Raw genomic sequence first — 27,223 nt, 5'->3', positions numbered from 1 at the left:
ATCTTATTTGCAAATTTACGGCCTCTTGGACATCTTCAGGCACAAAAAAACTGTCACAGCTAAGTGCATGCATGATGTCCATCTTGATAGTTTTCTATATGAAACATGACATTGAGATGTATATTAAACTATTTGCATCAAACTTGATTTTGCTAGAAAGTATTACTAAAGAAAGAAGGAATTTGCTTTGATTTATTTAGGGTTTCTCTTCGATTGAGGGTTACTTAACTTTGTGGTAGAGTAGGCTAACCAGACTGAGTCCTACCATATTATCCTGTAATAACTAGGTGGCCAACACACAAACTTATAAACAAATCTATAGGACAATCAACATGGGCTATGTAACGAGCATGGGCGGGCTTATTACTTATATGCTTAATGTCTGATAAATACTTGACAAATCCAACACCTTAAGATATGATTGTGAAACATTAGAATCAGTTAAAGTATTACAGTGATATACACTGTAATAGTGTTTGTTTTTATAGTCATTCTACCTCTGACGAATAGATCATGATTTTCCGGATCGATCATCAAGTTTGACTAAAACAAAATTACTACATTCAATGGAAAAAAGGTTGCTGGGTGAGACAGTAGTAACACACTTACCTTTCACCTAGGCGATCAGGATTTGATTCCTCAATCGGACATAAAAAAGATATGGGGTCACCTGCCCAACTAGGTTTTTCTGCAGGTACTCCTCCTCCAGTTTTTCCTCATACACTAAAAGCCTTTGCAAAAATACTATTTCAAAACATTACTAAGATACAGTGTACCCTCGACCTATCGCCACCCGAATCTACCGCCACCCTCGCATACCGCCACCTACACCCCTAGAACGGATTTCCCTTCTATATAATTCCCTCGTTAAGTTTGCCACCCTCGCATACCGCCATCCGCCACGTTCATAACAATACAAACGTCCCGAATCCCTATATATTACCCTCGACAATTTCGCCATCTAGGTCTGTTTTTTCTGCGATTGAGGAACTCTTTAGTGTTCTATTTATAGAATTAGGGTATTTCCCTTTTCACAGGTAATGAATCCGATCTACTGACGGGACTACTGACGAGAATACAAGACGACCTTGATCTCGACCCGGACCTCCGACTGACTGAGACAATTTGTTGACATTGACAGGCAGACAGGCGTTTCGGAAACTTTGACGGAGGACAAAATTGTTGACACGGTGACAAGTTTAGGCAATGACAATCAAAATGACGAGGACAATGACGATGAACCACCTGTACCACCCAGTGCTGCTGAAGCCAAGGCAGCTATGGAAATCGTTGTAAGATTTCTCGAAACATCGGATAAAACCACCGAATCGGACTTGACCAGTGCCGCGTAATTTCCAATAAAATTCGACAGATTGTAACAGATGGCATGAGACAAAAGCAAATTAATGACTTTTTTCAGAATTGCATATGTAAATGTGTGTTTGTAAGCTACGAAATGTACGGTCAATACCATGGTGTCTTATATGTTAACTCATTGTGTATTTATTAAAACGTTGGTACAACATTATCTTTTACTGTTGTAATTTTCATGATTTGATACTAACGCCACCCTCATTATACCGCCATAATTGACACAGACGAAATGTGGCGATATAACGAGGGTAGACTGTACTTTAAAACATATATCCACAACATTTTCCTCATTTTGGTGGGTGTTTTTGTTCATGATCCATGTCAAACTAATCATTTTAGAAATTGGGGTGATGATCAATTACATGTATAACATTTAAAGATATTCCAAAGGCTACACAGTAGTGTTTTAAAAGGTTCAATAAATGGATCGTTTTGTTTTACAGGGAAGAGATGGTGAATTCTATTACAAACACAGCCTTCCTTCTGACGGATGTCCTACAGGCAGCTGTAGACAATGGGGACTTTACCATACAGGTAAAGAATCTTATAATTTATACGTTTGACTTCTTAAAAGTGAGAAAAACACATTTCTGCTGACAGGAGTCAAACCAAGGGATCTCTGGTCTAGCTCTATAGCCAAAGAAGCATGCTCCATCAGCTCATATTTAACACTGTACAAGCCACTCTGACCTGCTCCATTAGCTGAGTGACAGAGACTGTATTTAACACTGTACAAGCTTCACTGACCCGCTCCATCAGATGAGTTACAGAGACTGTATTTAACACCCTGTACAAGCCACACTGACCCGCTCCATCAGATGAGTTACAGAGACTGTATTTAACACCCTGTACAAGGCACACTGACCCGCTCCATCAGATGAGTGACAGAGACTGTATTTAACACCCTGTACAAGCCACACTGACCCGCTCCATCAGATGAGTGACAGAGACTGTATTTAACACCCTGTACAAGGCACACTGACCCGCTCCATCAGATGAGTGACAGAGACTGTATTTAACACCCTGTACAAGGCACACTGACCCGCTCCATCAGATGAGTGACAGAGACTGTATTTAACACCCTGTACAAGCCACACTGACCCGCTCCATCAGATGAGTTACAGAGACTGTATTTAACACCCTGTACAAGCCTCACTGACCCGCTCCATCAGATGAGTTACAGAGACTGTATTTAACACTGTACAAGGCACACTGACCCACTCCATCAGATGAGTGACAGAGACTGTATTTAACACTGTACAAGCCACACTGACCCACTCCATCAGATGAGTTACAGAGACTGTATTTAACACCCTGTACAAGCCTCACTGACCCGCTCCATCAGATGAGTGACAGAGACTGTATTTAACACCCTGTACAAGCCTCACTGACCCGCTCCATCAGATGAGTTACAGAGACTGTATTTAACACCCTGTACAAGCCACACTGACCCGCTCCATCAGATGAGTGACAGAGACTGTATTTAACACCCTGTACAAGCCACTCTGACCCGCTCCATCAGATGAGTTACAGAGACTGTATTTAACACCCTGTACAAGCCACACTGACCCGCTCCATCAGATGAGTGACAGAGACTGTATTTAACACCCTGTACAAGCCTCACTGACCCGCTCCATCAGATGAGTGACAGAGACTGTATTTAACACTGTACAAGCCTCACTGACCCGCTCCATCAGATGAGTGACAGAGACTGTATTTAACACTGTACAAGCCAAACTGACCTGCTCCATCAGCTGAGTGACAGAGACTGTATTTAACACTGTACAAGCCACACTGACCTGCTCCATCAGATGAGTGACAGAGACTGTATTTAACACCCTGTACAAGCCACACTGACCTGCTCCATCAGATGAGTGACAGAGACTGTATTTAACACCCTGTACAAGCCACACTGACCTGCTCCATCAGATGAGTGACAGAGGCTGTATTTACACCCTGTACAAGCCTCACTGACCCGCTCCATCAGATGAGTGACAGAGACTGTATTTAACACCCTGTACAAGCCACACTGACCTGCTCCATCAGATGAGTTACAGAGACTGTATTTAACACCCTGTACAAGCCACACTGACCTGCTCCATCAGATGAGTGACAGAGGCTGTATTTACACCCTGTACAAGCCAAATCAACCTGTTTTCATTTGCAAAAACAACAATAGGAATCATCCTTTGACAACATAAATTACCATTGTGAATTAAGTTCAGTTATTCCTGTCACCAAGCAGCCTGCTGGGTAGCAATATGTTGACGAAAACAAAAGTGTTTAGACACTGAAACGCTAGAAACAAATACTTTACATGGACAGACATTAACTTTAAGGTGACCATCATCTGCAAACTTAACGACATAGAAACAAAGAAATTGCATCATCCATGCTAGCTACATTCCTCAGTGGACGGGTCTTGTAGTTAAAGCATTTTTTAATTTCAATTATGACGATTAGCATTTCCCTTATAGGGGGCTGATGCAGATGTGATGTCTTTAGAAATATCTTTACGAGGGCCTGTCTGTCTGGAAGGGTACCAAGTGGCTGGGAATTACTGTGGTGAGTTATATCTGAAGAGTTCAATGTTCCTCACAGAACCTCAGGAGTTTTCCATCTTTTCTTCTTTGAAAAATTGTGACATAATTTCTTTCAACCAGTTTTATCTTTTTCTCCTGACATATATCAAAGTTATCCCATATTTTAATTACAAAAAAAAGAAGAAATCTGCTAGAGACAACAGAATTCCTTCCTGTTTATTTTTAATTTAGATATCATTTTTATATGACATAACAAGGCCTGGCTATTCCTCATGTATCAGATTTGTATGTGTTTAGTGTTTGGATTTGTTTATGTTTTAAGTTGAGTGTGGGCCTGGAACATACTTCTCTACAGTGACCAAGACATGTCAATCTTGTGCTAGAGGTCAATACCAAAACCTTTGGGGACAGACCAGCTGTAAGATGTGTCCAAACAGCTCCCCCATCACCTGGGGTCAGGGGTCAACGTCTGTCTCCAACTGTTACAGTAAGTATCTCGGTGACTTCCCCCATCACCTTAAAGTTCAGGGCTGCCCTGCAGGTGAGGTGTAAGAATTGTACCTCCATTACATGATTGTAAAAGGTTGTGAAAGATAACTGAATTTGAGATCTTATCTTCTATTTCCTTTCTAAACAACTTTTTCCCTCCTGATGTCTCCCTTGACACTGCTGCATTTTTGGTCAGAGGTTGAATGTTTGCAACTGTGCACCTCTTAGGAATGCTTTGGGTTTATATTTGGATAATGACCTCCCTTGTTGACCAGGTGTAACTTTTTTATTACCTCCCCTTGTTTACCAGGTGTAACTTTGTAATTACCTCCCCTTGTTAACCAGGTGTAACTTTGTAATTACCTCCCCTTGTTTACCAGGTGTAACTTTGTAATTACCTCCCATTGTTTACCAGGTGTAACTTTGTGATTACCTCCCCTTGTTTACTTGGTGTAACTTTGTAATTACCTCCCCTTGTTTACCAAAATCAACTTTATAATTACCTCCCCTTGTTTACCAAATTCAACTTTGTAATTACCTCACCTTGTTTACCAAATGCAACTTTGGTAATTAGCTCACCTTGTTTACCAAATGTAACTTTGTGATTACCTCCCCTTGTTTACTCGGTGTAACTTTGTGATTACCTCCCCTTGTTTACCAGGTGTTACTTTGTGATTACCTCCCCTTGTTTACTTGGTGTAACTTTGTAATTACCTCCCCTTGTTTACCAGGTGTAACTTTGTAATTACCTCCCCTTGTTTACTTGCTTTCTAGTTGCATGTGGCAGTGGACATTACTATGACTACCGGGATGGCATGAAAGCTTGTCTAGCCTGCCCTAAAGGTACCTACCAGCCGGTTAATGGAACCTTCTATTGCATGGAGTGTGACATTGGACTTACTACAGCTAAAACCAGAACAAAAAACAGCCGAGACTGCATTGGTAAGTTGAAAAATTCAGTGTAACCTGTCCCAGCATAATCAGGCAAAGTGTTTTCTGGAAACTCCTTTAAATCATTTCACTTGGAAACAGTCCTTGTTATTACTATATCTTTACAAGTACCTTAGGAATGTTTCTCAAACTTAAAGCGTAGGTTCCCCTAGGTCCCTGGTTGTGCAATTTCAATTTAGATTTTTGGTCTGAAAAACAAAAGGGCCAACAGGCAGTCATCTAAGATTTGGAGAATCAAAGATTTTTATTATCCCGTTTTCTTTTGAAAAGTACTTGAGCAATATTCCTCAAACTCAATGTGTAGGTTTCCCTTGGTCCCTAGACTTTTGATCAGAAAAGCATAATGGCCAAGATGGCCATATTGTATTATGAGAATGGAAGTTTATTATCCTGCCATAGTTCCAGTAGTACTATTGAGCTAAAAATTGGTGAGGATGTTAAAAAAAGAAAGTCAACAAAGTGTTTTTATATTTCAGCCTTTTTAAACGTTCAATTTGTAACATAATTGTGAAATCATGTTTATTTTGAACAACCCCTATTTAGGTGCTGTGAAACAGGGCACCTTAGGCGATCATCGCTACATTTTTGCTAGAACAAATTCATTCAGAACTCTCGGAGGAACTGAAATGTCGCTCATTTCTATGATAATTACTGATGAGTTCAGGATGGGACCAGAAGTCATTTTTCCCAAAACACGCTAACAACATACTAGACAATGATATCTCCTTCTGCCGAGTATTTGTTTGTGATTAAGTAATATGATTCACGCTTTTATATGTTTGAAGATATTTGTGTAAGATTAATAAATCATACAAAAAGAGTTAAAATCTTACATAATGACCTGTTTTATCCCTTAGTATTCAAAATTATTTTTTGTGCAAATTATTACGCTTGCTTCCTGGTTTGTATGAAGGGAGGTAACTCATAAAGAATGAAGTGTAGTAAGGGACGATAACTCATTATCGTTCCTTACGGAACGTAATGATAGTATGAGCTAATTCGCCTATTTTGTTGGCTATTGTAGCGATTTGGGAGCGCAAAAAATGGCACATACAATTTTGATGGTCTTTTGAACCATTGTAAAACTCGGCTCGATCTAGGTCTGGATGTATTTGGTATCCCTGTGGAAATTCGTATTTATGAGATATTTTGGGTCAAACATGCCAAAATCGTCACTTTGACCGGTAGCTTCTGTTTAAACGGTCCTTAAAAATAAGCGTTTCAATCCAAAAATCTGAAACTCCAAACATAACAAGAAGAGATAGTTCTGAAGAAAAGCGTATCTTTAGTTTTTCTATATCTTTCATAGAACGGCCACAATAGGGTTTTGAAAAAGGGTCGTATTTTATCGAGAGGTGGCGGATGTTACGTCATCAGTCACCTAAATATCCAATCAGTAGGCCCGGATGCATTCACCTTCCTATTAATTCTTCTGCCCAAACGGGAAAAACCCACAATCTATTTTTAGCCCACCATCATCAGATGGTGGGCTATTCAAATCGCCCTGCGTCCGTGGTCCGTCGTCCGTCCGTCCGTCCCTCCGTAAACAATTCTTGTTATCGCTATTTCTGAGAAAGTACTGAAGGGATCTTTCTCAAATTTCATATGAAGGTTCCCCTTGGTGCCTAGTTATGCATATTGCGTTTTGAGACCAATCGGAAAACAACATGGCCGACAGGCAGCCATCTTGGATTTTGACCATTGAAGTTTGTTATCGCTATTTCTGAGAAAGTACTGAAGGGATCTTTCTCAAATTTCATATGTAAGTTTCCCTTATTGCCTAGTTACGCATATTGCGTTTTGAGACCAATCGGATAACAACATGGCCGACAGGCAGCCATCTTGGATTTTAACAATTGAAGTTTGTTATCGCTATTTCTGAGAAAGTACTGAAGGGATCTTTCTCAAATTTCATATGTAGGTTCCCCTTGGTGCCTTGTTATGCTTATTGCGTTTTGAGATCAATCGGATAACAACATGGCCGACAGGCAGCCATCTTGGATTTTGACGATTGAAGTTTGTTATCGCTATTTCCGAGAAAGCACTGAAGGGATCTTTCTCAAATTTCATATGCAGGTTTCCCTTGGTGCCTAGTTATGCATATTGCGATTTGAGACCAATCGGAAAACAACATGGCCGACAGGCAGCCATCTTGGATTTTGACAATTGAAGTTTGTTATCGCTATTTCTGAGAAAGTACTGAAGGGATATTTCTCAAATTTCATATGTATGTTCCCCTTGGTGCCTAGTTATGCATATTGCGATTTGAGACCAATCGGAAAACAACATGGCCGACAGGCAGCCATCTTGGATTTTGACAATTGAAGTTTGTTATCGCTATTTCTGAGAAAGTACTGAAGGGATCTTTCTCAAATTTCATATGAAGGTTCCCCTTGGTGCCTAGTTATGCATATTGCGTTTTGAGACCAATCGGAAAACAACATGGCCGACAGGCAGCCATCTTGGATTTTGACAATTGAAGTTTGTTATCGCTATTTCTGAGAAAGTATTTGAGGGATCTTTCTCAAATTTCATATGTAAGTTTCCCTTAGTGCCTAGTCATGCATATTGCATTTTGAGACCATTCTGAAAATAACATGGCCGACAGGCAGCCATCTTGGATTTTGACAATTAAAGTTTGTTATTGCTATTTCTGAGAAAGTACTGAAGGGATCTTTCTGAAATTTCATATGGAGGTTCCCCTTGGTGCCTAGTTATGCTTATTGCATTTTGAGATCAATTGGAAAACAATATGGCCGACAGACCGCCATCTTGGATTTTGACAATTGAAGTTTGTTATCGCTATTTCTCAAAGTACTGAATGGATCTTTCTCAAATTTCATAAGTAGGTTCCCCTATGTCCCTTGTATTGCATTGTCGGACCAGTCTGTCCTGAAAACAACCTGCAAACAAACAGCCATTATCGTTAAATCTCAAATTTCTTATATAGCTAGGATTCCCTTGTTTGGAAAGTACTGGAGGGATGTCTCAATTTGCACAGATTAGTAAAATGAAGGGAAAAGTAGAGAAAAGATCAATCTGACATGGAACCTATGAAGATCATTCAATGGTGGGCGCCAAGATCCCTCTGGGATCTCTTGTTGATTTGGTTCTGTGGTCCCTAGAAGCCCTGATTTTGACATCATAATGATATACATGACATTTGTTTTTATCTTTGATTGTATATGTAATTATTTATCGATTAGAATACCGCGAGTACATCTGTTACTAAGATGAACTTAGGGTTGATTGTTTGGTTGTTTTATCACCACGTGTATATATTGCAATCAGGATCGTTTTGAGGCTGGGTCTCCTTATAGTAGTGGGTGACTACCTCACTGAACAACAACACACGAGAGACCCTAACGTATGCTTGCATAGATGCCAATTGATGTCTCATAATCAATTAATGTGTCATATTTCAGAAAACTGAAGAATTATGAAAATTTTTACAGTGGTAACCCTCAAACCTTCAATTTCCTCGCACCAGTATTAATATTTAAACGTATTTGAGAGTTTTAAATGTCGCGCGAATAAATTAAGTGCAAGTGAGAAAATTAAGTGAAAGTGAGGAAATTAAGAGCAAGTGAAGGTATTTATGCTAAAGGAAAGGAAATAAAGGTTTTTGGGGTTACCAGTGTTATAAGATAACCAATAATCTATTTAGTGCCCAACTTAAAACAAACTTGACACAAATGTTCTTCAATGTCATGGGGTTTGCAACTGATCTTTTATTTTCCGATCGGTCAGCCAAGATGGCCGCCACAGACTTATTTGCCTCTGACTGGTGAAAATTTAGATATTGTTTGATTTCGATTACCATTGGTATATGGTATATATTGGTATTAGGGGACTGCGAATTCCATTGCATGGATATCATTGCCATATCAAGGCTTCTGATTTGTCGAAGTTTAGACAATGGATTTGGATGCAAAATGGTACATTTTTGTAAATAGGGGAATTCGAATTCAACCACATGGGATTCATTGCCATAGCAACCACATTGAGGAATTCAATCGGTCAAATTTTAGATGCAAATTCAACCTCGCGGATTTTCTTGCCATATAATCACGCTGATGCTTCTTATTGGTCGAAATATTGACATTGAACGATTTTGATGTTAACCAGGACTCGTGCATGGAACCTCTGAACTCAAGACGGACATTTCTGTATCATCCTCAGCATTTATTTTTTTTCTGTCTTTCGTGCTCATCCAGAGTTATCTTCCCTAACTACACTTCATTCTTTCTGTGACACTCCTTTAGGTGTCACCCCACTAGTATACACTCTAGTTGATGTGACATTGGAAAGTCGCATCAAGCTCTTGGGTTGATAAAAATGGTCTTCAGCCATCGAATATTGTTTTTAGTCTCAGATTTTTAGCCCACCATCATCAGATGGTGGGCTATTCAAATCGCCCTGCGTCCGTGGTCCGTCGTCCGTCCGTCCGTCCGTAAACAATTCTTGTTATCGCTAATCCTCCGAAAGTACTGAAGGGATCTTTCTCAAATTTCATATGTAGGTTCCCCTTGGTGCCTAGTTATGCATATTGCATTTTGGGACCGATCGGAAAACAACATGGCCGACAGGCAGCCATCTTGGATTTTGACCATTGAAGTTTGTTATCGCTATTTCTGAGAAAGTACTCAAGGGATCTTTCTCAAATTTCATATGTGGGTTTCCCTTGGTGCCTAGTTATGCATATTGCATTTTGGGACCGATCGGAAAACAACATGGCCGACAGGCAGCCATCTTGGATTTTGACCATTGAAGTTTGTTATCGCTATTTCTGAGAAAGTACTGAAGGGATATTTCTCAAATTTCATATGTGGGTTTCCCTTGGTGCCTAGTTATGCATATTGCATTTTGGGATTGATCGGAAAACAACATGGCCGACAGGCAGCCATCTTGGATTTTGACCATTGAAGTTTGTTATCGCTATTTCTGAGAAAGTACTGAAGGGATCTTTCTCAAATTTCATATGTTGGTTTCCCTTGGTGCCTAGTTATGCATATTGCATTTTGGGATTGATCAGAAAACAACATGGCCAACAGGCAGCCATCTTGGATTTTGACCATTGAAGTTTGTTATCGCTATTTCTGAAAAAGTACTGAAGGGATCATTCTCAAATTTCATATGTAGGTTTCCCTTGGTGCCTAGTTATGCATATTGCATTTTGAGACCAATCAGAAAACAACATGGCCGACAGGCAGTCATCTTGGATTTTGACAATTGAAGTTTGTTATCGCCAATTCTCAGAAAGCACTGAAGGGATCTTCCTGAAATTTCATATGTAGGTTCCCCTTCGTGCCTAGTTATGCATATTGCATTTTGAGACCAATCGGAAAACAACATGGCCGACAGGCAGCCATCTTGGATTTTGACAATTGAAGTTTGTTATCGCTATTTCTCAGAAAGTACTGAAGGAATCTTTCTTAAATTCCATATATAGGTTCCCCTTGGTGCCTAAATCTTAAATTTTATATATAGGTTTCCCTTGTTTGAAAAGTACTAGAGGTTTCTTCAGAATTTACACAGATTAGTAAGACTTAGAAGAAGAGAAAAGTAGAGAAAAGATCAATCTGACATGGAACCTATGAAGAACATTCAATGGTGGGCGCCAAGATCCCTCTGGGATCTCTTGTTCAATTTGAAATCGATAAGTGAAATCTCCAATTGTTTTTACATTTGATACTTAAAATGAAAGTAGAATACTTCTGATTGGTTCATCATTTCCAGGAAATAGGCCACACAGAATGGTTGTGCTGGTTGAGCTGGTTGAAGTGATTATGAGATGAAACCTAGTGTTAGCTTGTTTCCGCAACAGAGATTCTGATAGCAATAAAGTGGTTGCATCTTTTAAATCAGTCGATGGTGAAATTCTTGTACAAAACAAGTTACTGGAACAGATAAGGCAGGCCCATTCAAATTAAATTTCAGAGACAAGTTTCTAATTTGCGAAAGTTATCAAATATTTTGTTTTACAAGCCTTAGGCTCAACTCATCACAGAAAAGAGAAGTTTCCTCTGGTCGAGCGTTATATCGCAGCTAGTGTTTACCAAGTTTACATACTTCCCTTTCGGGTAAGAACTCGTCCTTAAGTTTCCAAGGGTTATAGCGATGCTTTCACAAGTAACACTTAGTATAATTCCCTGAGTCTCTTCGTGGGCACCAAGGAAACAGAGACCATGATAAATTTATTTCACTGCCTCCACTATAGGGATAGAAGCCATGACCTCTGCCTTACTAGTCTTACACTCACCCAATCAAAATCTTTCTAGCTGAGATGTGAAAATGTGTAGAGTCTGCATGGTGACCTGCCTGGCCACATGAGCTTTTCTCTGGTGCTCTGGTTTCCCCCCACAGAAAACCGGGCAAATATTATTGATTAGTATAAGTTCACTGAACTTGTTTTGCAATTGTTGTAAAATAAATAAAGTTTACATTTTATAGCCGTAATAGACTGTTCGGCTGGAGAGGAGTCTCCTCTTTAGACTAGGACTAGAAAGTCGGAGATTCCAGGTCCAATCCCTAGTGGAGACATTGTAATCAATATGATTTATCATGACCTCTGTTGCATATAGTGGTGACTGGATTAACTCAATGTCATCGTTAACTTGGTCGAGGTCTACCTATAATATACCTATTATCTAGCCCTCTGGGTTATCAACAGATCTGTTCATACCCTAAACAACAATTGTTTACCTTAAAACCTAACACACAATACATCTATTGTAACAATTGCAATAGATTTCACAATAGACTTCAATTAAATGTCTATTTCAACCTGTTATGTCCAGATTACCATTACATGTAACGGCTATAAGAGAGCTGAAGTGGTCCCATGTATGGTTAGCTTGATTTAACGTAACTTTTACTTTTCTGGAGGCTCATGTTATTTTCCTTTTTTTTCTTCTGCTAATTCGGTTGTATGGTCTTTTGAATTTTGCTATTTGTCCATTTGTATAACATACCACAATGTGATATTGAAGAATATGTAATTTTCCTTTTGTTTTGTTTATCAAAATACATATCTAAAATTACACATCAAAGAATAATTCTTATTTATTGAAGACATGAGAAACAATAGACACTTATAATGTAACATTCCATTGTGACAAAAAGAATAATTCTTTAAATAACTTGGCCTGGGTACAAAAATATTCATTGTTACAAATGTACCTTGAAAGAAATTACTCAAAGAATTAGGGAATCAATGAAAAAATAATAATAGAAATTATCAAATGTGAAATATTTAAATATATTAAAACACATTTCCATACAGGTTCTCTGAAAGGAGAAAATTTTGAAAACATATTTCTCCATATTGGATATAAGTTGACAATACTCTGTAGTAATTATAGAGTGTTAATGACTTTAAGACTGTATAGCCCAGTATATCCTTATTTAACTGATCCTGTTCAGTAAAGCGACCATGCATGATTGGTTGTGACCTTTGACCCTGCCTGACGACTGTGTAATGTGGCAGAGCCCGGTGTACATGGTCGTTCTACCTGTACAGTATGTGTGTGATTGACAGACCTACGTTACCCAGTGTGATGTATATATAGCGATCACTGTTTACACATGTTTTGTGTACAAACCGTTGGATTATCGGAAATAGTCTGCTAGCTGTCACCACGGACTGAATTTATGGTGAGTTAACACATTGATAAATACTAAATTGATTTGCTTTTATGGAATGAAGTATCAACATAGCTAGGTACTGTTATTTTAAAAATAGTGTCCAGGCATGTGTGTATGTTTGTATCGCCATGGGAACAGGATGACACAGGAGCACAATTACACATGTGTAGATCAGAATCAGTAGATCATAACAATAGGTCTTTGTTATCATTCTTATACCCGATACAGGTATAATTTTAGTTGTTGGTGAAGGCAATTTTTATAATTATTCTCCAACATGAAATTTAATGAATGGAAATATTGAATTTTGTCATGAAGATACAAAACAGATGCTTATAGTTCTTGATACTTAGGCCGTCTGAAATATTGGTTAGTAACAGGGTACTAAACACCTTGTTAAATATTGACGACAGTTAGTGTTGTACATGTTGATCGTCTGCGGATGATCGTCTGCGGATCACAGATATCGGGGATATTAACCTGTACATACAGTAAGAGTATTGGAGCAGTACTATTAACATATCAGTTGTGATTTTGTTGGAAAAAATTTGAACAGTAGTTCCATTTGAACCGAGGGAAATGCAGCGAGACTCGACCAGGATTCAAATCTTTATCTCAGCATTATATGTTGGGGCTGTAACCAATATAACTGTCTCTTCTCAGCCACACAGGTTGTCACTCGGTCCAAGGTACTACAATTCCAGATAGTTGAGAGGATTTGCACATATCCCAGTTGACAAATACATTGTTGTATCATGAATTACTTGTGTTAACGAGTTTACTGGTACATTATCTACAGATAGAAGACTAGGAGGTATTGATTACCTGATACATTCATGGAAAAATCATCGTCATGGCGACTTAGAATCTCCAACCTTTATACCACAAGTGATATAATAGTCGTTAGGAAGGACAGACTTACCTGTCCTTAACGAGGTGGGAGGTGTTAATGTATTCATTAATATGCTAATATCCTCCATGAATACATTAATTGGCATATTTGCTCATACAGTTATTCCAGTTTAATTTTCAACTCAGCAAATAAGTATTTCAAATGCAAATATGTCTGACATTGAAATCACTTCAAATGCAAATCCATGTTTTTTCACCTGACATTTAGCTACATATTAGCTTGATTTAACCTATTTTTCATGGTGTCAATTTTCATGGAGTTTAGGACTTTAATTTATAAAGAATGTAGTATTTGCTCAGATCTTGTAATTCATCTCTGTACACAGGACGATTGAGCATTGTGTAGGTGTAGGTAAGGTATTTGTCCCAGGTGTAACTGGTATGTATACCTACCTATAGCTGACAATGTTTGGCCAATCTAATACCTGGGGACCTATATATTGTGGCTTGATGCTTACTTTACATTTGGTCTGGTGTCACAGTGTAACATACTTGGTTTTCACCTAGGCACCCGGGGTTTGATTCCCCGACGAACGTAAAAAAGATATCACCTAAACAGCCGGGGTTTGATTCCCCGACGAACGTAAAAAGGTATCACCTAGACAGCCGGGGTTTGATTCTCCAACGAATGTAAAAATGTGTCACCTAGACAGCCGGGGTTTGATTCTCCAACGAATGTAAAAATGTGTCACCTAGACAGCCGGGGTTTGATTCTCCAACGAATGTAAAAATGTGTCACCTAGGCAGCTGGGGTTTGATTCTCCAACGAATGTAAAAATGTGTCACCTAGGCAGCCGGGGTTTGATTCTCCAACGAATGTAAAAATGTGTCACCTAGGCAGCTGGGGTTTGATTCCCCGATAAACGTAAAAAGGTATGGGGTCACCTACCCAACCACATGGGTTTTCCTGGCCGAGTATACTCGTATACTCTGGTTTCCTTCTGCAGTAAAACCCCTTGCTCATCTCCATCCAAGCCAACAAGGATGGTTGATATATAAGTTGTAAATTTATTAAAATCATTTGAATTTTACATCCTTTTAGAGATTCTGTCATTTTGTATGAAGCCTTTGATAGGAACCCATGAATTTATATCTGATTTTGATTTATGAAAACAGAAAAAATTCTAAATCTAGATAAACATGCATAACCAATTTGCCTGTATTTATAAATTCAATCAGATATATTGTACCTACAGTTAGATTATCTTGTGTAGAAGTGTTCTCTCCCACAGAGGGTTAGAGGGTAATTACATAACATGTTTACATGTTCAATATCAGCTTGAGGCTTTTAAAATAGCAGCTTAATATCTGTGTGATTATTCAGGGATTTTAATACACGGGGAAGTCTAAATATTAAACTGATGAAAAGTACTTAACTCCTCAATAAGTGTTCAGTATAATATCTTCAGATATTTAATTAGATATAATCCTACAGTATTTAACTCTTCAATAAGTGTTCAATATAATATCTTTAGATATTTAATTAAATATAATCCTACAGTACTAACACCTACTACATAATTTATATTTATATACATAAATTATTTCATCAGGGATTATACATGTAAGTTACAACCCAATTAGGATGAATATGATATTTCTTTTACATGCCAGGTGATGTAAAAGCCAAATTTACATTTCAAATGTTACATATTTATACAGTTACAACCCACATAACGACATTTTTTAAAAGCCAAATTTGTATGTATTAATTTGTTTTCAATACAGTTAAAAATTATGCTAAAATTCCACGCTGAAAATGAAAGGTGGGGATAAATGAAAGAGAAAAGAAAAAAAAAGTTTACTGAGCTGGCTTAGGGCCAAAAGGGCTTATGCTATGGTGCAGCATTCTGCTGTGTCAGTCTTTCATCCACATGGCTTCAACATTTTCTTTTGATCAACTTCTTTTCAAAAACCAGATGGCCTGGAAGCGTCATATGCGATAGCCAAGTCACAGAATGAGAAAACACTGAGCGAGTTCTTTTTTACACATGAGGAGATTTGTATCATGTTTGGTACCTTATTTTTATTTTACAGATCCCGACTTGATCACTACAGAGTCCACGACAGTAGACAACAACGCAGGTGAGTACTGTGAAATATCAACAGATTTTGTTAGAAATTATGTCACAGACGATAGTTTTTTTCTGTTTATTGATTTCTTTTAAAATAATTTATTTTCAATTATTTCTTACCTGTACTTTTTGCATTTTTTTGTTTGTCTTCAAACATAGCATAGGATAAAACCCAAAAAAACAACTATATAATCATTAGAATATTATGCAAAGTAAAATTGAAAATGATAATGGAGAACGGATTTGGACTTTAGCAAGAGTTATGTGATTTAATTAGCAGAATAATAAATTGATACTGATTTGAATCCATAAAAATAGTACAGAGTTCTTCTGTGCACCCAAGTTATTTTTTTAGGCAGGAGATATATTACCAATATACTCATGTGTTACTGATTAGTATGAACTTCGTTTGTTGTCCACCAGTTTCAACCGTATTGCAGGGTGTCTTCATCAGGACAATTTTTTCACATAACATTCCTCCAAAGTATTCTTCACAGGATAACATTTGATTGTTAATTATGACATAATTAAAAATGGCAGATATTTGTCTAATAAGTGGATTTATTTAGTTCCTTAAAGATTTCGGTTTTGTGTATGATACCAGTATTCTTGCCTCAAGAATTTTTTGAGTGTCACGGTTTATAGTGTACGATGCTATATGACTGAGTGGTTCCCGGCTCCTGTTGTCCAAGAGGCTGTCCCGATTCACTTGACTAAAGCCATAGTGATGACGTTGCCAACAATTGGTTCAGTATAATATCTCTTTCTGAATCTATCTTTCAGTTCCTTCCAACATCTATCTATCTATAATACTGTTTTGTTCTGTTTCAGTTGTCGGCCAAAGCATGGCAGAAGACACAGGATTATCAGATGAGATTGTCATCGCTATAGCCATCCTTTGTTTCTTCATACTCATCGTCTTAGTCATCTTCATCTTAATATGTATTTGTAAAAACAAAAGTGAGTAGATTTAGAATTTTACTTTAAGCTGAAGTCAGCTAATAACACAGTATTATGAACTCAGTACTGTAGACGTTACTGTTCGCTTCTGTTCTCTGCAGCCCCGCAATATGTCATGGTATAATCGATAGCACATGCTTAGCTGTTCGATTGGTGTCTGAAAAAAACTTCGACCAGTCATTAAGCTGATGTATTTCTTCTGACGATAACAGGAGAGAAAATCAAGTTGACAGTCAATTTAATGGTATATAGCGACCCTCAAGATTACTCTGATGCACATCAAAAAATAAAATGGTTTTATCCACAAGATGGCAGTGAAGGAGCCTTTCATTATGCCATGACAAATTCCAGGGGTTCAGAGAGTAAAAGTGAACATTCTGACGTACGAAGGATACTAGTACAATTCTTTGTATACTGGCCTACCAGATATTAACAAAGCCCTATGTCTTGGGACCTGCAGACATGAACAATTGTAGAAATCATCAAACAATTACTGACTTTGCTTGAGGTGAATATGAATATTTATTAACCCAAAGTTTGTAATCTTAACTGAAGCAAAAGGAATGTCAATATATTCAAGGGTTAATAAATATTCATACAAAGTTAAAGGCGATGATCAGTATTAGCTCACCTGGTCCAAAGTGACCTCGGTGTCATGGGGCAGTAATCTTTTCTTGGTGGACTGTTCAACCTGTCCATCAACCATGCTCTGTAATCCATCCCTGAATAATCCTTTTTATCAATATTTCCATTTGTCTGCTGTGCTGAAAGTGAAAGGATATTCATGGAGCTTCAGCTGTAGTTCCCATTGACCACTAATTTAATGCTGTTCAATTTCAGTCCCATGAGATATATTTTCCAACTAAGTGTTTCTCTTCATAATTTAGAACATGTGAGTGGTAACAGGCCCCATGGGACTCTTGATCAAAACGAAATGAGGGCAAGCCATGTGACATGTCTACATTTTTCAATAATGATGCGAACAGCACATCAATATTTTCCGACTGTAGAACCTACATTTCATAAATGTATAAGATTTTACATGATACATCAGCAAGATATGATATTTAATATTCAGCCAGCAGATGCTCAATTCTGATCATTTATTTTAAATCCTCAGAGTCCACATTCTCCCGTTTGTATTGAATGTTTGCTCTATGTTGTACAGTGAGGTAGCCACCAGCTACGTACTACAAGGAAACTTCAAAATCATCCTGGCTGTTGGATGATAAGACTGTATAACATCTTGGTCTCCACCATTCAGATCTGTATTGCTATGCATGTTGTAAACTGAAATTTGACAAATTAGTTCTTTTTAAAAATATTTGTTAAAATTTATTTCTTTTTCTTCCTCCAATTAGTTTCCTTTCTGCAATCTAATGATATAACTGAAGAAGAGATATCACAGAAAAGCAGATTTGGGGAGGCAAAAATAGACTTCATTACTAGACGACTCAATAAAGTTCGGCATCAGAGAGGCGCTCAGCCCATTTATGAGAAACGACACCAACGTCATTCTTTCCGTCACCATGACAACATGTCTTACTACGAGGACGATCCAATGTCGCCCAGGCATTACCAGAACATGCCTCCAAGTAGTCATCGGTATCCAAGGGAAAACGAGAGTTATGCCCACTCCATACAATTACGCAGATATGAGGAATCATTAACAGACGGATAGTAAGTAGCTTTGAGATTGTTCTGACAGGGTAGTTAAGACGGATAGTAAGTAGCTTTGAGATTGTTCTGACAGGGTAGTTAATGTAAATAAAAACTCAGTGTCTACATTGATAGGTAGCACGTGTTAAAGCTAGTGAATTAGATAGGCTATATATACCACCCGGTCCTACAAGTCCTGATAAATAGCTAGGCCATATAAATCACCTGCTCCTACTACAGACAAGTCCTGATAAATAGCTAGGCCATATATATCACCCGGTCCTACAAGTCCTGATAAATAGCTAGGCCATATATATCACCCAGTCCTACTACAGACAAGTCCTGATAAATAGCTAGGCCATATATATCACCCAGTCCTACTACAGACAAGTCCTGATAAATAGCTAGGCCATATATATCACCCAGTCCTACTACAGACAGGTCCTGATAAATAGCTAGGCCATATATACCACCCGGTCCTACAAGTCCAGATAAATAGCTAGGCCATATATATCACCCAGTCCTACTACAGACAAGTCCTGATAATATAGCTAGGCCATATATATCACTCAGTCCTACAAGTCCTGATAAATAGCTAGGCCATATGTATCACCCACTCCTACTACAGACAGGTCCTGATAAATAGCTAGGCCATATAAATCACCTGCTCCTACTACAGACAAGTCCTGATAAATAGCTAGGCCATATATATCACCCAGTCCTACTACAGACAGGTCCTGATAAATAGCTAGGCCATATAAATCACCTGCTCCTACTACAGACAGGTCCTGATAAATAGCTAGGCCATATATATAACCTGGTCCTACAAATCCTGATAAATAGCTAGGCCATATATATCACCCAGTCCTACTACAGACAGGTCCTGATAAATAGCTAGGCCATATATATCACCCAGTCCTACTACAGACAGGTCCTGATAAATAGCTAGGCCATATATATCACCCGGTCCTACTACAGACAGGTCCTGATAAATAGCTAGGCAATATATATCACCCAGTCCTACTACAGACAAGTCCTGATAAATAGCTAGGCCATATATACCACCTGTTCCTACTACAGACAGGTCCTGATAAATAGCTAGGCAATATATATCACCCAGTCCTACTACAGACAGGTCCTGATGAATAGCTAGGCCATATATATCACCTGTTCCTACTACAGACAGGTCCTGATAAATAGCTAGGCCATATATATCACCTGTTCCTACTACAGACAGGTCCTGATAAATAGCTAGACCATATATATATATCACCCAGTCCTACTGAAGACAAGTCCTGATAAATATAGCTAGGCCATATATATCACTCAGTCCTACTGAAGACAGGTCCTGATAAATAGCTAGGCCATATATATCACCAAGTCCTACTACAGACAGGTCCTGATAAATAGCTAGGTTATATATATCACCCAGTCCTACTACAGACAAGTCCTGATAAATAGCTAGGCCATATATATCACCTGGTCCTACAAGTCCTGATAAATAGCTAGGCCATATATATCACCCAGTCCTAATACAGACAAACCTTAATTTGACATCAGAATTACTCAATATTCAAATCTAAACCACTAGTTTTAGTCAAAATCAAAGCATATTAAACTCTCCAGAAGTAGAAGTGATGTAAAATTGTCTGTATTTTAATATTGGCTTAATAGACATGGAAGGTTTACATTAAAAATTTTGTATAAATAGTGAGGTATGATGATTTAATGGTAGGACCGGGCTATATCACCGAAGGGTCACTAGTTCAAGTCCTGGCTCTGTGTTGTATCTGTGAACAAGATACTTCACTCCGTTTTGTTCCAGTTAACTCTACTGTAAATGAGTATGTAATAGGACATTGGTGCTCAGTTGTACTAGGACTGCGGTGCCTGTGTGTACAAGTTGTTAGCGTTGAATGGCAGCTACAGATTTATGCTAGCTCTCTTAGGGAGTCAAGAAAGATGATGTTTGGAAGTATAAGGCTTGATAGCCACGGATGATGAATTTTGAACCTCATTATGGCAACTCTTTATATAACTGTGGTTAAACGGTATTATGTGAACTTCAAATGATTATTGATTATTGACAGATCTACCTTATGATGAATATGAGATTTCTACATGTGTGTTTAAGAGTGGTCTCCCCTTTTTAAAGAAGGTGAGAAAATGGTGACATCATTATTTTTCCATTATAGCTCTCCCAGGAGAAGTAGGACAAGAAAACTTTCTCCTCTGGATGGTGCCAGGACTGCTGACCTCGTCACCAAGTCAAAATCTAAAAAGAAACGTCGGAGTGAAGACGGGACTAAAAAACGTGTAAAAAAGAGTTCTCGGAACTCTGAAGCTCCGATTAAAACTGAGGTACCACTCAATCAGTTACCAGATAGTTCCAAACTAAAGGAAGCTGGCTGGTCAAACAACACTGCCAGGAACGCGCCAGCAGCTGAACCTAAACCAGAAGTTCATCCGAACGCATTCAGTGACTCGGAGGCCAGTGATGTTGACATAATCAAGAAATCAAAGAAAACATCCAAGGCTTAATATAGTGCTTATTTTTCTAGATTTTAGTTTGATATTTCATCAAATGATATTTAGGTTGGATATTATATCTTTTTTTTTTGCCTCGATATATCTCTTGTTTCTACCTGGCAATTAAATACCCAGCTAGCTTATATAGAGTTACAAATATCCTCAAAGCCTGATTAGATATTACATGTATATGGATTGCTTCATCATCTTTAAAGTTTTACCAACTTATGTTATATAACTTTATGAGAAATGATAGAAAAGAAAACAGATGACTTATTTATGACATTTTTTATTAAATAGATAGATATATATATCAGTAGCAAGATATGGATTATTTTATGATCTCAAAAGAGTTTTACCAAAGTCTTCAAAGATCGAGCTTTATCTCTTATCAAATTGTTCAAATAAGATTTCCTTGGATGCCAGAAAAGCAGGTGGAGCCTACATCAAATATTGGGATAGAAATTGAAATTAAATCTTGCACCAGCACTAATTAGAAAATAAATAATAAAAAACAATGTTTTTGATATGATGAGGAAAACATTTTTACCATGATGTCCTTATAATTGTTTCATGTATTTAACAAAACTAATATTATTTGTTGTGATTTAGATATATGTTACTCATGTACAGCTAAAAGTTATAGTTGTCTTATAGTGGTGAAGTCGGGGTTGGGTTGAAATGTAATATTTAATTTGATTTAGTTTTAAATCAGTTTAATTTAAATATGTAATGTGTCGGGTGATATTATATATAGTAATGAATATTATACAATAATGACACTTTGTCATAAATCTTTGTATCATTGAACATTTAATTATCAAAACCTGAGCAAAGAAAGCGAAAGTTTTGATCACACATCATTTAAACTGCATCTTATTACATGATATTCACACCATGTCATTAATATCACATGTTTGATAAAACATCATATTGCACTCGGGCATAACTTGACAGAATGTGTCTGACAAATCTGATTGGCTGAAATTACGCTAGGTCAAAAGGGCACTTGCACCAGCATGCAAACAATGTTTTATCACTTTAGCAGAATTTACATAGATGTTATATGGAATAACACATATTGCTGTTAATCGGATGTAGACCAATCAGCATCTGGTACAAAACTGAAAAGAACTAGTGATCATCATGATTATAAGTCCACATATATATTTACAGGGTTTTGGAACATCTGTGTGTAGACACTTACTTGTCCCGAGTACTACTGTTACAGTTCATAATATCTTGTACTAGTGATATGATGAATGGAGTTGTCCCCAATTAATTGATTACATGAATAGTTTTTGGAGCAAAATTTCTTATTTTCTCAAAAAAAATCAAAATGCTTTGATATAAGTACCTTTGGGAAGCTTTGTTTGGCTGATTTATTTAGTATTCTAAAGAGTTATGCCCCTTTATACATTCTCCGCATAACTTCGATGAAGGAATTTACTTGTAGACCTTCATTTAGATTAATTACTATTTAAATCATTGATGACACAATGTGCTATATCTTGCAACTCATACTGAGGAAAAGAAACGAAAATTATTGTATTATTTTTATTGTGAGATATTTTACACATACATGTAATGTAGAAATCTTTTAACATTCTCTACCTTAAAATGGTATTTTAATAGATTTTTATTAGAAAAGTGTGAAAATGTTGTGATATTTATATGGTTTTTTTTTATATAAAACTTTTATACCAAATAATTTGAAATGTGAATGGTACATGTAGATTGTATTTATACTCTAGTCCTGTTTTAGTTTGATCTTGGAAAATTGACATAATTTATCAGAAATTATACAATATTTAGTACATAAAAAATCATTGGAATGGGTAAATCATAAATTATTATTTTTTACTAACACTATGCAAACTTAAAAATATAAATCAAATATTAGATAATTCAAAAGAATTCCTAGTATTTTATTCCATGTATATTTTACATATGAAGTAATTATATGTTTTATCTTGCTGATGAGTAGAGTATTGTATACTGTGTTTCATGAAGTATCATTTTACTATTACCATTGTCTTGTCATTTATTACAATTTTTGTTGTACAGTTTATTAGGCGATGTTTTAGTTTAATTTAGCTTGAAAGATAATTGCTTTGATAATTAGCCTTTTTTAAAGGAAAATGATTTAGATGTATTTATTAATTTGTAAGAAAACTGATTTATAAGTGCCATATAGCTTTGTAGGAATCATTTCATGTTAAACCAAAGCATGTTTCCTGAGTAGTTAGTAAATGCTACGCACTAGTGTACTAGTCTATGGAATGATAACTTCATAGGGTTTACCCTGTTGTCTTTGATTTTCTGCCTGTTAGATCTATAATGACATTATACAATTATTAAAGAAAAAAAAGAATATTTTGTGAATTCTTTCAGAATGTAAACAATGCTGAATGGTATCTTCTTTTCATGATTCCCCTATTTAACCTATGATGATATAGATAATTTCAAGGGAAATAACTCTTGTCAAGAAGCCAGTAATTTGTGAATCCTACCACGATTTGTCATTCCCTGCATTCGATAGTGAATTCCAAAAAGGAAGACATATCTCTAAGTAGACAAACTCTGAGGTGATACATTTTGATTATGATGCAATCTTTATTTAGATTTTAATATTTTGAGTATGAAAATTGAATAACTGACGTGTATTAATACTAAAGTAGTACACATAGGTAATACACATTTCATTGTCTTATATTATATAATAATGGTGGGTTTTAAAATAATTTCATTACAATACGAGAAATATTTGTTTCAATCTGTTGCTTTTTTCATGATTGAACCTGACCTCAATCTGTAATGCTTACATTTGTACATTGACCTTTGACCCCTAAGGTTACTGTGATATTTGTTATACATATGTGATTGTACTGCTTAAAAGGAATATATGTTATTTACATCTGTGTCGAACTGTCTGTGATAAGAACTAACATAACTGTGATATGTATCTATTTGATGTAAATATACCTAGCTTTTTTTATCTTGCACATTATATAATGAGTTTGCTTGCCTATCACAGGATTTGCAGGCCCTGAACAGTTTCCAAGTTTCGACACAAGAGACACTTTGTAAATGAAATTAAGTATTACTCTGTACTCTGTAAAAATTGTACATGGAAAAAAAGGCAGATGAAAATACAAAAGTTATGTAAGATATTGGAAAAAAGACCCGATTATTTTTTTGATGTTATGTATGTTCAAGAGAAGGTTTTAGGCCACCTGGTCTGAAGGACTGGTAAGTTAAGACCATAGCACAGCGCCAATCGGTCAATTTTACACTATTACATTATGCAGTCTTGAACCATTGAATAAATTTCAACCAAAAGTGTGGAGTGTTCTTGGGAGAATGGGAACTAATTTTGTATAAAGGTGTGCCTGCTGTCAAGGATAGGGGCACAATATGGGATATATAGCAAATTGGTTAAAATGCTTTTTATTTAGCAATAAAAGGACTTGGTCCATATTTTTGGTATCAAGCATAGTTGGAAAAAGGGATCCGATATTATATAAAAGGTAAAGTCCCGGATTGTTGCATGAGTTTGGGCCCAATCGGGGAAATATAGCAAATTCTTCATAATCCTTCTGTAGATTTCACAACCTTTACTGCCATATCCAGGTGACCAAAACAGGCCCACTGGGCATCTTGTTTGCATTATTATATCTTTAAAAACTAACGTTGTGTTACAGAATATTACTAGAGTCTCAGTTATTCATTCATTATATCGGGGCCAAGTGGTTAAGGTGGCTGACACTAGCCCTCCACCTCTGGGTTGCAAGTTGGAAACCTACGTGGGGCAGTTGTCAGGTACTGACTGTATGCCAGTGGTTTTTCTCTGAATACTCTGGTTTTCCTTCACCTCCAAAACCTGGCAGGTCCTTAAATGACCCTGGCTGTTAATAGGACGTTAAACAATAAAAAAAAACAACAAACAAACAAACAATCATTCATTATGTTGCATCCTGTCTGTTCTTTAACAATCTAATCAGTATTTGTTCTATCATCAAAAGTTTTGATATGTGTACTTTTTGTTCTCTATTTTTGGCTAATAAATCAGACTTTTTACCAATAAGCCTTTGTTCGACTTTTTTGAATACTTAAAATCCATTTCCACTCTCACCATCACTCAATCATTGCCTGGGAATTATTAAGAGTTGCTACTCCTATTTACCTGTGGAATATGGTTTACAGTTTCCACAAGCCAAGAGTCACTTAAGTCCATAGATTGTTTATTGGGAAGTGTAAAATCATTCTGTATTTGTATTAAAATTTTCCGGATACTGCCTAAAACGATTTGTCACTTTATCAAGGATTTGACATTTACAGAAGGCTCTTCACCCAGCACTTTACACTATTTCATCCCGTCACCACAAGTGGCGCCATTCATATTTTCTCCAGTCTCTACTTGTTAAATGCCCCTTGATAAAATATATATATATAATTTCACAAGTTGGCGTATTCGACACACTTAATGTCGTGTACTTGTAGTTAAACAATGGGCAGCATACAGAAACGTTTGGTATTGTTTTGTATTGTTTAACGTCATTTCACGAGCTGTGACCATTTAAGGATGGCCTCCTATGTGTACGAGCTGCAGGCATGTATCTTAACATAGTTCGGGAGGCTGTGGTATGTTTGTGTTTGTCTCCTTGAGATAGTGTATAACTGACACTGACTTTATAGTGCTACCTCATGACTGAAGCATACTGCCGAAGACACTCATCAGGACACCTCACCTGCTCACATTATTCTGACGACGAGCGAACTAGTCTTACCACTCCCTTGTATAGGTTTAGTGATGTACGGTTATACATGTATATATAGCATTGACAGTGTACACAAATGCTGAAATCGTTATGTATTTCAAATATCATAAATTACAATTTTCATGCTGTCAAGATCCGTTCATCGTCTGTAAACGAGTCTACATTTCTTACCTCTCCGTCAAAACCCTGTACCAACTTTGATACAAAAAATACTGGAAGCTTCAATGACATGATCAGTCGAACCAAAATTAGAAATTGTTTGCCCTGGGTCCTAAGAGGTAAACCAAAAAGAGTCAGGTTGCTTAGTTTCAACAATTCTCTTCTGTCTGGAATATCTCTTCAGAATAAGGAAGGTCTTAAAATGCTTTATCAACAGTTTCAAATTTATTTTGGGTCAATACGTTTCCCCAACGTTAAAAGTTTAAATAGGAAAATTATAGTTTTTGGCTACATTGTGTTTGTATTCAGTTTGAAATCATTAAATCTTGGGTGGAGTTTATGGGTATATCAACCCTGATCTATTCGCAGGGTCTGATTGGTGGGGGCAAGAAAGGTTGATTTAGCTGGAATTTCAACAATCTTCTTAAGACCCAGATACTCGGACATGTTATAATTAAACAAGAAATATCTTTAAAAAAGATAAACTGCATAGTTTTAATGCTGGTGGTTATAATGTAATACTGCTGGTGAAATAAAACAACGAACTAATGCGTTTCAGCACGGATAACACAATTAGATCAGTTTGAATCATTTTTTTTGTGATAATAAGACTGCATTTGAATCAGGAAAATGATTTTATTAATGTGTCATTTGAAAAGATACAGCCACTTATTTAGCTTGCATTCAATCTTAACTTTGTTTCGTTTTTAACTGCATATCTGCATTTTCATTGACCGCTACATTGACCAATCACATACTTCATCTTGACCAGTAACGCCACCTGTCGCGTCATCTCCTGGGCCAAAACAAAATTAGACGGCTATGCCGAATTAAGTCGAATATTTTACTCCGTCCAGTCAATGTTGACCTACCCGTGTTTTACTGTATATAAAATTGTGAATTTGACCCCCCCTATATATATATATATATGGTTCACATTTTGATTATTACGAGTCACACGTTGTCTGCAAACGTTTCCTGCCACATTTCTGACATCTCGTTCAAATACCCCTTAATCGATTTCAATAACATTGTGCAGTAAGCGTTCTTGAAATCCGATGAAGCGAAGTATTGTATTTGATATTTTTTGTTAACCTTGTAATGAGATGATAACACCAATATATTCTCTAATAAAACGAATTCG

The 27,223-nt window shown here is 36.9% G+C and overlaps 1 protein-coding gene across 1 annotated transcript; it reads left to right on the top strand.

The window, feature by feature from the left end:
• The first annotated feature begins 1,823 nt into the window (after positions 1-1,823).
• Positions 1,824-25,226, top strand: LOC117340808. The gene is made up of 8 exons (XM_033902585.1): positions 1,824-1,908; positions 3,852-3,939; positions 4,240-4,404; positions 5,181-5,348; positions 15,954-16,001; positions 16,823-16,951; positions 18,313-18,631; positions 20,806-25,226. Exons 1-8 carry the CDS (start codon positions 1,825-1,827, stop codon positions 21,149-21,151), a joined length of 1,347 nt encoding a protein of 448 aa, XP_033758476.1. The 5' UTR covers position 1,824; the 3' UTR covers positions 21,152-25,226.
• Positions 25,227-27,223: the final 1,997 nt, after the last annotated feature.

This window comes from Pecten maximus, chromosome 13 (assembly GCF_902652985.1).
Source record: "Pecten maximus chromosome 13, xPecMax1.1, whole genome shotgun sequence".
Lineage (NCBI taxonomy): Eukaryota > Metazoa > Mollusca > Bivalvia > Pectinida > Pectinidae > Pecten > Pecten maximus.
The sequence above is the reverse complement of the archived record's forward strand: the minus strand, read 5'-3'. Positions and strand labels throughout refer to the sequence as shown.

What these genes read in the sequence shown, in the direction of transcription:
- LOC117340808 (XM_033902585.1), top strand. Translation starts at nt 1,825, where the DNA reads ATGGTGAATTCTATTACAAACACAGCCTTCCTTCTGACGGATGTCCTA. An exon ending in AAACAGCCGAGACTGCATTG is followed by an intron (nt 5,349 to 15,953) that starts GTAAGTTGAAAA and finishes TTTATTTTACAG; the next exon opens with ATCCCGACTTGATCACTACA. An exon ending in ATGTATTTGTAAAAACAAAA is followed by an intron (nt 16,952 to 18,312) that starts GTGAGTAGATTT and finishes TCCTCCAATTAG; the next exon opens with TTTCCTTTCTGCAATCTAAT.